The 12,236-nt window shown below is 35.5% G+C and overlaps 1 protein-coding gene across 2 annotated transcripts in view; it reads right to left on the bottom strand.

Annotated features, from left to right (window-relative positions):
- The window catches only part of LOC145263075 (uncharacterized), a 426,101-nt gene that overhangs the window by 97,665 nt on the left and 316,200 nt on the right, over window positions 1–12,236 (bottom strand). The window contains exon 2 of one of the 2 annotated variants that reach the window (XM_080119941.1): window positions 10,733–10,927. The exons of the other annotated variant lie outside the window; for it this stretch is intronic. Coding sequence (XP_079976067.1) covers window positions 10,748–10,927 — 180 coding nt within the window. The 3' untranslated portion in view covers window positions 10,733–10,747. Of the gene's footprint in view, window positions 1–10,732; window positions 10,928–12,236 lie in introns of those variants that run through there. 2 annotated transcript variants of the gene reach the window in all.

The following is a 12,236-nucleotide window of genomic DNA, read 5'->3' as shown; positions in this document are numbered from 1 at the left end:
GTTAAAGAGTGTACAGTAGAAATTGGACAATATAGTAATCATTAGTAATGGAAATTCGGTAAATTTGTTAACTTATATGGAACGGCTCATCAAGAACTTGTTTACGTTAGACTTGAAGACAATCAGCCGGAAAGCAGGAAAACGGAAGACAATTCCACAGGCGTGCAGTTCTAAGAAAGAAGCTTTGTTCATGGAATTTATGTTTAGGTTTAGGCACAGATAAAGACTAGAGGGAATTATTGATAGTGTTTTCAGCTAGACGAGTGTTTCTTGTGGAAGTTTGGTGAGGGAGGGCCATATGACATTGTAAGATGAGAGCATGTTAATTTGATTTCATGAACTTTGAAGAATTGTGAATACTAAATAATGCCCAACGTTGCCCAGGTGTTTGGAGGTGTGTGATGCAAAAAAAAAAAAAAAAAAAGTGGTAGTAGGCAGGCAGGCTTGAGCCCATATCGCGAAGGAGGAAAAGAATGTGGGAAAAAAAAAAAAAAAAAACGTGACGTCTTTGCCATTGCGTCCATCACCAAATCAGAAGTGCGAAGGTTTAAATTAAGGCTAGTCAATCGAAAAAGAATGGATGACTTTCGAAAATATCGGCAAAAAAAGCGACCCCTCCTTGCAGAAAAGTACCCAGTTGAGGGTGAAGGAATTACAGTTTTTAGCCAATTTTTCGGTATTTGTCATCCAAAGGGTCAAGCTTCCAAACACTACCGATCTTGTGAAAATGTGTTGTCTCTGTCGAAAGTTTTAGGAAGATATACAAGCATATTTACAAACATACATTTAAACAGACAGGTGAGATTTATGTAATAGACTAGCGAGGGGTACCCGGCGTTGCCCGGGTGTTTGAAGATGGGGGAGTGGTTAAAAAAAAAAAGTATGAGGATCGAATCCGAAAAAAACTTTTGAATTTATTTAATTACTTCGATTTAGCAGGTGCTCGTTTTAATGAGTTAATGAGGTCAAGTTTCATTTACTGCTGAACGCTTTTTTATCTCGCCCCCAAGATGTTATAGGAAAAAGACTAACCCACATGTGGCGAGCGACAAATATTGAATATTTATCTTCCCGAAATCGAGCAAATTAAATAGACAGGCCAGCTTCGTTGTTAACTGTAAGATATTACGATTTCTATGTGATATAAAGTTTTTAAAAGTTGTGAACCGACCGACCGCTTCTCTGAAAGAAGCCTTTTGTAGACACACAGAAAAAGCGAACACACATACATACATACATTTTCACTTTTATATTTATAGATAATGCGGACGGCTATATGTAAATATCGAGCCGTGAGCAAAATGATGTCATGGTAAAGAAAAAGAAGACTATATAAAGGAGAGAGCAGGTCTGAGAAGATGATCACGTGGCGGACGTCACAGCAGTAACAAAAGCACGAGGAAATAAATGTTGTTGTACAACAAAAACCATAAAGAAGCGAGTTGAAGTTCTTTTCTGTTCTCGGTTTCCTTTGCAACTGAGGCTATAACGTATTGCTTCCCAGATAACATAGTGTGAGCACTAACTTTGAAATGCTAGGGTGATTAAGCTATCAAGCCTTGGTATTAGGACAACTGACGTTGGAGAAGGAAAACTTAAAAATTGTCAGCCTTTCTATCATTACTTCCATCCGTCTTTGATTTCCACTTGTGATTTGGATTTGGGTTAAGTAACTGCCAGATTTGAAATGCGGCTGGGGATTGTACTGAAACAGGTTACACAAGCTTCTCATATTGGCATTTTGGCTAGAAACAAAGTGTAGTATATGTTCTGATGCTATACTTAGTCTGTTCTGCCCTTGGTCAGTGAAGAACAAAATCCTTCTAGAAAGACACAATTTTTGTTTTTGTTCCAGAATCCAGATCTGTGGAGATGGATTTTAAAAACGACCTTGTGTCTTACTTTGCACTCGTGGAGAAGCAAAGTAAATGGTCATTGAGAGGAAGGTATCCATTGGCTCCAGAAGCAGAAGGGGGCAGAAAGCATCTATTAATAATTGTGATTAAAGTTCAATATTGTGCTCATATCAGTAATTAGGCTGACTTCACTACTAATTCCTGTCATGAGACATTTTTAAGGGATATCTATTGTTCTTCTAGAGGCACACTTCTGTTTCTCACTTTACTAAAGCAGAGCGGAGCAGAGTTGTTATTCTTATAAAAGAACTAGCAGGGTTAGCCGTCGTTTACCGGAGCCATAAAGGAAAACTAAATAGAAGTTGTTAAATAGTGGCAAGTTTCTAACCCCACTCTCAACCAGAAGAGAAATTCCTTTTTTTATGGGAAAATTAAAAAAAAATTAAAACTTAAGAGGCCTTCAGAGTCGCAGTGAAAATGCGAAATAAAATTAAGGATGCCTCCAGAGCACTATTAAAACCAAACTTCTCGCCCCAACCCCGCTTTTCCTTTCCTTTTAGAGGAATGACAATACTTAAGAAATGATATATTAAATTCGAAGCGAGTGCCTTTAACTTTGAAGAAATGCCGACTCATTTCCTGTATTAAAACACAATAACATTAAAAATGGTGTAAAATTATTGATAACATTAAATGATATAAATGGCCATTACATCACAAAGGAAAGAATAATTTTCTTTTCTAAATTTGAGGTATTATTTTTCCGGGGTAGTACCGATTTAAAAAAAAAAAAAAAAAAAAAGAGCTGGACAAACAAACATACATACATACAAACAGACAACTGCCCTTTATATAATAGATAACGATTAAACCCACAAATAACTGTGCCAGATGAACAATCGACTTCATATTAACTATTCTATCTTCAACCCCTCCCACCACCCTCAGGTCATCAATGCTTCTACCCAACAAACATCTCATTCTTCTAAGCCATCCTTCTAAGCCATCTAACCCAGGTTAGCCAAAATTATTTCCTCAATCCATGAATACCGACGATAACTTCTAACACGACATCCTGACTGCTACATTCCTCAGCCGGAGACGACACGTCACCACCACTAAGAGATTATGACAAGATAATCACTGCTTGCTGACCAGCGAAGCCCAAATCACTTTTCAAAGCAGGCATTAGCATAGCGGACATGGACAGCCCTCCTCCGTATCCATCAGCCAGAGAAATCATTGCATTGCGAGCCTTTCTGCCTGTCATGACCAATAGAAACAGCCTTTGCCATTCTTGCCCAACCAACACATCATCCAATAATGAAGCAATCAACAAGTGTGCAGGTCTTGCCACAGCATCCGCATCCGGAAGTATTACACATCAGGGGCGGGTAGGGAGGAAGCACACACGTAAATTGAATAAACTGCATTCCTGTTTGGCATTCGAGGTAATCATGACTGATGAAGACCAACAGAAAACAAGAGCCTGAAGCGACTTATCAGACATGCCCATCCATTATCTTCTCGATGTCAAACTGTTGGGAAGTATGTAGCGAAGGGGAGGGGTTCTTGTCAAACAATTCAAATAAGAGTTCTTATTTAGTTTAAGCAACGGGGGTGGGGTGGGGTGGGGGAGTTTAAAAGCAGAGTTGTGGAGTTGGCTTAAAAAAATACGATTCCCACAAAAAATTGCTGTGACGTTTCTGAATTTTTGAGATGAGGATTGGTTATATGTATTATTTGGATTCATCAGACTACTGTTCTCATCTTGAGTGTGATCTTCACAACATTTTGGTCGATATAACCTCCGACCTTCTTCAGGTGTATCTTGTCGGAACTCGGAAATGTTTCTGTCGGAACTCGGGAATTTGGACAGAATTTCGAGCGGACCCTTTATTTACTTCACGGGGGTAGCATACTCTTGTTCCGTCAGCCATGACTGGATAGAGGTCCTAAGTAATTCGCGAATGTATTTTTCGGTCTCCAACACTGAGGATTGAACCTTCAACCTTCAGGAGAATATCACTTTTACAATTGATTTTTCCAAGTACTCTAACCACTGCGCCATAGTCCTTACGATTGGTTATGCGTATTATTTTGTGCCACTATATCTTAATGCCCTGGTTTTGGTGATTGTTAGCACCCTCCCCCTGCGTGGCCGTGATCTGGCCGTGGTGGAGGGATATACAGAAAAATGCAATCCCATGATTCCCTTTCTTTTATCGACTTCGTTTTCGTCCAGAAAGCCATGGGGTAAGACGTCTATTTTTGTTAGCTAGTTTTAATTATAAAAGTTGATTATCACTTGTAAATTCTTTTGTAAAAATATTGCAATATTTTCTTGTAAAAAAATAGTTAATTATATTTCTCATATATTACAATTGTGTCGGGTGTCGTTTTTTTTGTCTGCCTAAAATGTCTGCATTAAAGCAGGCCTGAAGACGAAGGTTCCAGCCAGATTGCCACCAGAGTGATCTTGAGAGAATGAAGGAGCCTCACCCACATCCAACATCTCAGGTACACGGGTCGATCACATGCCAGTGAACGGCTGATAGTGTCACAATTTGAATTCATCAGACTACCTGTTTTCATCCTGAGTGCCATTTTCACAACTAGGACTCATCATGCAGTGGTTAGCGTATTTGGAAAAATCAATTATGACAGTTATATTCTCTTGAAGGTTGAAGGTTCAATTTTCAGTGTGGGTGGCCGAAAAATACAATTTCGAATTACTTAGAGCCTCTATCCAATCATGGCTGACAGAACAAGAGCATACTACCCCCATGAAGTAAATAAAGGGTTCTGTCCAAATTCCAGAGTTTGACAGAAACATTCCAGGGTTAAAAATAAATACACCTGAAGAAGGTTGAAGGTTACATCAACCGAAATGTGAAAATGATACTTAAGATGAGAACAGTAGTCCAATGTATTCAAATAATACGTATGACCAAAATCGCTTAGAACAAGTCGACTAATTTCCATTGGTCGGAGATAAAAAAATATTTTGTAATCCATTTCTAGTCTATTTTTTCAACTTCTGGATGTTCTAGCAATCGTGTTTTTTTTTTCTTTTCTTTTTTGCATGCAAAATTTGAAATGAAAAAGTCTATTATTATCCGTAGGGTGGACACACCACAACAAAATCAAACCTGCAAAAGGAACATGACTAGGTTTCACTTTATAAATGTCCATTTAGAGCTGCAGATAAAGTGCTCAGCAGGACTTCATCTAAAATTAACATCGGTTTCTCAACATTTTCAAGGCATAAATTAACACACCAGTTGGAATGAGATACGGTGATCTTTTTGCCTCGTATAAGTGGTGTGTGTCTAAACCAATAGTAATTTAGTACCGATCATGTTCGCTTCCAATTAAGGCAACAATTCCAGTCATTTGTGAATGACAATTAAAAACTCGCTCAGCCATGAATTAATGACATTCCTTAAAACTGCACAAACTGATTAAAATTGATTGCATTGTTTTCCAAAATCACTCGCCAACACCATTTTCGGAAGGCCCGAAATTTTAACGAAGCGAACGAAGCACAAAAATGCAAATAGAAATAAAATAAAGACAACATCCCTCGTTTCAGACGACGACTAATTTGATTTGGTTCTTGACGAATTACAATGTACACGTCGTGACGTTTATAAGAATTTCCACTCAAAAGCAATTACCTTAATTTCAACATAATAGCCAGCCACCACGGCAATTAGGAAACAGTAAGAAAGATTTGGGTATCACTTAACGGCAAAAGAAACCATAGCGCATTGCATTTGGATAAATAGGAAGATGTGGAGGAAAAGATGTGGGGGCGGGGTGCAGAAATGATAAAGATGTATTTTCTTTTTCTGGTGATTCTCTGCACAAGTATGTGTGCAGGTAGAAGGCGTTAATAATGTGTTTTAAAGCTGAACTTCTCCTGAGGTGTGGATTGGGGGGGGGGGCTTAAAGAAACAACCAACTTCCCATCTCATTCTTCTTATGTTTAAATAAATCCTCCACCCCTCTCTGTCTAAACGTACGTTGTGGTTTTAATGAACCGAAAATAAATTAAGACAAGGAAGTAATTAAAAAAAAAAAAAAAAAAAAATTATTGTCATGGAGCTATCTTATCTACCCATTGCAGGAATAATGGACTTACCCAGAGACCATAATCATAGTTACATTTTCATTTTTTTTTTTTAATAGCGTGCAAGCGTCGGTCTGTCCGTAACACTTTTGTGCTTGACCTTTTTTGTTAAGATCAAAGCTCTGTTCCTTACAGATGCTGCTCTCAGCTTTTTAAGCTTTTCTTGGCCTTTTGGCCAAAGTAGTTTTTTCCTTATTTTTGAAATGAACATTTTCATTAGTTTTTTCCCACTCCACGAACATTTTATGCCAATTAATTCAAGAACTCTTTCTAATGAAATCGAACTTTATTTTCTCACACATACACACAAAAAAAAAAAAAAAAAAAAAAAAAAAATGCACACACAACATACAGAAATGAATATACAAATTGTACATAGTTAAATTTTACATTGAACGCTGGGGTTATTAGTTAGATTAGGATCCACAGAGTGATTGAGGTATTTTGGTAAATGTTGCCAGTCAAGAGTAAGACTTCAAAGTCTCATCTGTTACATAGTCAAAAAGACCCTGTACCCTCCCCCTCCCAATTTCTTGTAGGGCCTTGTGCCTAATTTTGTTGAATTGAATTTTTTGTACGTTTTTTATGTTCAATTTTTTCTTTCTCAATAAAATATATAAACAAGATCAAAGTGTAGTATCTGTTCTTACTACATGCTGTACTTATTGTGATATAAAGTGGGGGATCACTTTTCTGTATTAATTTAATGTAAAATGATCACCCACTTTACAACCAGTAAGTCTCAAAGCCATTCAAGTCATTTTCCAGCTCATTCAAGTTGTTTTTGAAAGATTCCAGTTGTTTTTTAAGCATTCAAGTCATTCTTAAGGTCATTCAATTCATCCTTAAGTTCAGTAAAGTCATTCTAAGTCATTTACTTTTTATTTATTTAAGTCATTTCAGCCCATTTTTTGGTTGGTTATTTTTGTTTTACGGCATATCAACCCTTTTCAGATTATTTAATGCCGAATCTGGTGATTCTGAAGAACTATTTTTTAATATAGTATATTTGTTTTTTAAGTCGTATTCTATTTAACTCATAGTTGGGACCCTAACAAGTACTACCACTCCGGGTCAGAGTGGACCTGGGAGCAATGCCAATTATAGGGTGGCTCCACACTCCCTAAGGCCTGCAAGCTGCGGCCTCACCATCGGATATAGTTTAAGGTCATCTCCAGGACCCCATTTTTCGGTCATTTTAGTTTATCTTTAAGAATTTCATGTCAATCCTACATTCACACATTCATTCATTACACGAGAGCACGCGACTAATGGCTATCGGCCTTGTTTTTAGGAAAATCACTCCAAACAAGGTGTGAAACCACTAGACGTAAGGAGCTAACAAGAACTAAACATCAGGAGAGTGATTTGTGGCAGTTATAGCTCACTCGAATCATGACGTGTGCAACGCTACACACGTTTTAACATGTTCGCTAAACAACCTTAGACAACATTGTCATGAAGGACAACAATGGTATCAAATATGTAAACCAATTTTCTGTGCGTTTGAAGAAAACAAGTGTTAACTAATATATGATTATATTTAAACAATATCACTCATTTTATGACAAATAAAAAAAAAATACAAACATTAAAAAAATTATTTCACTGCAAGAATAAAACTAATTACTATTACAATCAACAAAAAGAGAGAGAAAAAAAAACAGACAACAAACCCGAAACACAATTAGAAACGGTAAATAATTTAATGAGAAACACGTTTCTATTTACTTGATGATAACTTTTCTACATCAGATGAAATATTTGTCAAGGAGGAGAACAAAACATCATCCAGGTGTTTGTCATATAATCTAGTTCTTAAATTACGTTTAGTATATTTCATTTTTGAAAAAAAAAAAAAAAATGAATTTTGACACAATATGTGGTTTGGTTCATTTATATCATGTCCTAACTAAGGTGTCAAGCCAGACAAAATTCAATCGAGGACCGGAGTTTGCTGACCCTTGAAATAGACTAACCGTAACACTAAACCCTAATCAAACAAGATACACACATTATGCAATTAAATTAACATAGGTCCAACTTTAAAACTGCAGGTGCTAGCATAAACACACTTCGACTATAATTGGTTACTAATGGAGATTTGGTATCTGTCTGTCTGTAGCCGGAATTACACTATTATTTCTATCAATTGTGCTATTATAATATCTTTTAATGATTAATTCAGGGTAGAGGTTAGCATAGTATTCTTTCTGTTGTATTTAGATCATTCTCCCAGGTATTACATCCTCCTTTGAGAGGAGGATAGCATACGCCAAAATATTATTGCAAGTAATATATATATATATATAGATAGATAAGTGACCTTATGTGCATGCAGAACGATCTCTACTAAACTACTCTTTCAGTTTTTTTGTCTACAAACTTGAAACTTGATATATAGGAGATTCGGATATGTGGAAAAATATTAGCTGTTAAAAATATCTGCTAAGGGATCGAAATTGAACAATTGGAATATGGAAGGTGCAAGTCGACTTACAAGTGCTCCTCTACGCACATGCAAATATAGATTTATATGCTTAACTATGTTAATTTTTAAAGTTCTGATGTCCATTTGTCGTTAGGTCACATGGTAGCGAATACCGGAAGAACTAAATGTTTAAATTTCGATACTAGCTGATAGCACCCAAGTCATATATTTTAAAACTTTTGAAATCAGTACTATATATTGGGTACAATATAATAATCAACAGAGAACTGACTTTATAATAATAAATACGAAATCTGCATAAAGTTCGATGTGATATTTAAATGTATTTTATGACCGGGCGGCCTGCTAGTAATCTATAAAGTTACCTAATCAATTTCCAAAGTAAAACTCAAATAATATTTAGGCTGATACATAAAATTTTGTTTCTGACTAGCCAATTGCCATTTGTTAAAGCTGTGCCATGTTATTGGCAATACAATAACATGTTTGACTACAATTTATTTAAAAAATGACTTGATCAGATCAAGACAAAACTATATTACAAAATATTTTTCTATAATAATGCAATAGAATTTCCCAGAATACAACTACTAAAAATAAAGAAAACACATTTAGAGGGTGGAATGATAAAATTGTCACCCTAGAAAAGACATGATTCCATTTCCGTTTGATTTTTTGTTGCAGATCATCTACTAGTTATGTACAAATCCCAAGAGCGATAGGAGCCTTTTATCATGCCTGAAAGTGGCACAATGTTCAACGAGCAAGATCAGAGATGTGCCGCTGTACAACTCATGCTTTCTACCGATCCAAGTTATGACAACGAGACCATTGCCAACACCCTCAAAATGCATCGGTGGGTCGCCAAAAATAATAGGGACAGGTCCAGGGTGATGAAAACAAAGTTATGGTCTTTGGTGTGGTTTCAAGTAAGGGGCACATCATGCCACCTCACATTTTCGAAGTCGGCTTGAAAGTCAACACCAAAGTGTATCTGGATGTGCTGAAAAGTGTGGTGATACCTTCGTGCAATCAGGTGGCTGCTGGCAGATCCTGGGTGTGGCAGCAGGACCCAGCACTGGCCCACAACTTGAAAGAGACCCAGGCTTGGGTTCAGAAGGAGTGCCACGACTTTGTACCCTTCTCTCACTGCCCCCCCCTCCTCTCTTGACCTGAACCTGTTGGATTACTTCGGTTGGTCACACGCTGAGAACATCACCAACATCATCTCCCACAAAACCTGATCACTGCCATCTGCAGAGTATTTGCCCAGCTTCCTGCTGGCATATGTGGAAAAGGAATGCTCCCAGTTCCAGACTCGTATTGGGGCAATGATCGAGGCTAAAGGAAGCAACATTGAATAAATGTCAGCTCTACTACATAATCAAGTTACCTGGATTGATTTTTTTCAATATTAGTTTTAAAATAAGGCTGTAGTGTTTTCTTTAGGGCAACAACTTTATTGTGCCACATTATATACGTTTTATATTTTATTACCGTATCTTTCTGTTAAGTTACATTATTGTTTCAGCTATCCGGCCATTTTTTTTTTTTTTGGCCGTCTGTAGCTTCCTCAGACTTTTACAAAAATTTCTGTAAAAGTCTGAGGAAGCTACAGACGGCAAAAAAACCAAAACAAAAAAAAAAAAAAAAAAAACGGCCGGGTAGCTGAAACAATAATGTAACTTAACAGAAAGATACGGTAATAAAAAATAAAACGCATATTTGCTCTACAACAGTATTGAGCACTTTCCTCAGTTTTTATTAATTACCATTTCTACTAAATATATATATATATATATATATATATATATATATATATAATGATATAAACAGCTTATCATGAGAAATGTCCATACAATATTTCAGTCAGTAGTTTCCGAGAATAGGTGAAACGTCTAGACAGATAAAAAGAAATACGCACACACACACACACACACACACATTAGATTTCTAAGTCTGTGTATTCAGGTGTTGTACCTTTTCTCCGAAACTACTCGAACGATCTGACTGAAATTTTGTATGGACATTTCTTATGATAAGGTTCAGCGAACTAAGGCTCAAGTCAACTCTACTACATAATCAAGTTACCTGAATTGATTTTTTTCAATGAAAAATTTAAAATAAAGCTGTAGTATTGTTTTATTTAGGGCGACACTTATTGCATCCCGTATTTTAAAAATGATTTGATCTGAAAGAGACGAACTATATTATGAAATATTTTTCTTTAATAACGCCATGGAATTTCCCAGAATGCAACTATTGAAAATAAGAAAACACATTGAAGAAGAAAGAAAATTGAATCTAATTTCCTGCATGCAACAAAAAAGTTCCTTGTTCAAACAGGAAATCATTACCAAATAACTCGATAATCAACAAATACCTTTTTTTTTTTTCTTTTTCAGAGCCGACTTGATCACAGTATGGCTGCTTAGATAACAAAACTTCAAGAGGGAAGCAACCAGAAAGACACAAATAACTTACCTACAAGAGAGAAAGAAAAAGAAACAATGAACAGATTTAAAATTTGATGCAAGTATCAAAAGAAATGCTAAAAAATAATGGAAATGTAAAAACAAAAAACAAAACAATAATATAAAAAAAAAAATGTTAATTTACAAATATGAAAAAGAAATATCAAATAAAAACTTTTAATGTAAAAATACTTTCCTCAAAACGTGATGTAAAAATATTACAAAAAATATAAAAATGAAATGCTAAAAACAAGTACCTTCTCAAACTCTTTAAAATGTAAAAAGAAAAGAGAGAAAAAAATACAAAACCCAAAACCTAAAAATATTAAAATATAAAACAAATGTAGAAATACGAAAAATGTTTGGGCCCTTTTTCTCACACTAACGGTAAAGTCAAAACTCCCTATTTCAAATTAATTCAACTTTAGACAATAGGCGCCCCCATCTTTTTATTTATTTTTTTTTATTTTTTTTTAATACTCTTATGTATTTGCGATATTAATCACACGGTTAACCAATTTTCATATTGATTTTCAAAAGGGAACATTTTAATTAATTAACTATTATTTTCTATTATATTCGTGCAGGTTTTTTTTATTGTTTTTTTTTGGGGGGGGGGTTACACTTAATAAGTGTATTTATTCAAACATAACCAATAGTTCTGTTTCGAAATATTGTTATGTTTCCTGAACAAACTTTTAGCCTTTGTGTTTAAATGTTTTTTATCCCCCACCCCAGGGGGACTAAATTCAATTTACAATCAATTTCTACGTTGCAGGTGAAACAGAAATTTTATTTCTTTCTTTTCATTTCTGTACAGTCACATTTAAATGATAAAGTTATTATTATCAAAATGTTTAGCTACGTACAGGGTGATTGGAAAATAACTATTATTAAGTGCTTGTAGTTTATTATTACTAATTTGTAATTCTCACAAGAACCAAATAGAATAAGCAAGTTTATAGGATGAGGTTTTAATGAGAATTCAATATGGGTGCCAGCATTCGACACTAGCTTTTCAAGAAACCTGGGAACCACATTAACTGATTTCACAAGGAAGATTTTTTTTTTATTATTTACTAATGAGTTAACACTTATCAAAACTAAAAGCATTTTAATATTATTTAACAAGATGAATAAATTTACTGATAAATAGTGATGAATACTGTGCTGGGATTTCATATGAGCAATAGTGAGCCTGGTCAGTACTGAAATGAGTGCTACGACTTTGTACCCTCCTCTTACTGGATCCCCACCCCTCGACCTGAACCCACTGGACTACTTCGTTTGGTCATATGTCAAGAACATCACCAACATGA

This window comes from Euprymna scolopes, chromosome 38 (assembly GCF_053919585.1).
Source record: "Euprymna scolopes isolate OS-2025 chromosome 38, ASM5391958v1, whole genome shotgun sequence".
NCBI lineage: Eukaryota > Metazoa > Mollusca > Cephalopoda > Sepiida > Sepiolidae > Euprymna > Euprymna scolopes.
Note: the sequence above shows the minus strand (reverse complement) of the source record. Positions and strands in the feature narration are given on the sequence as shown.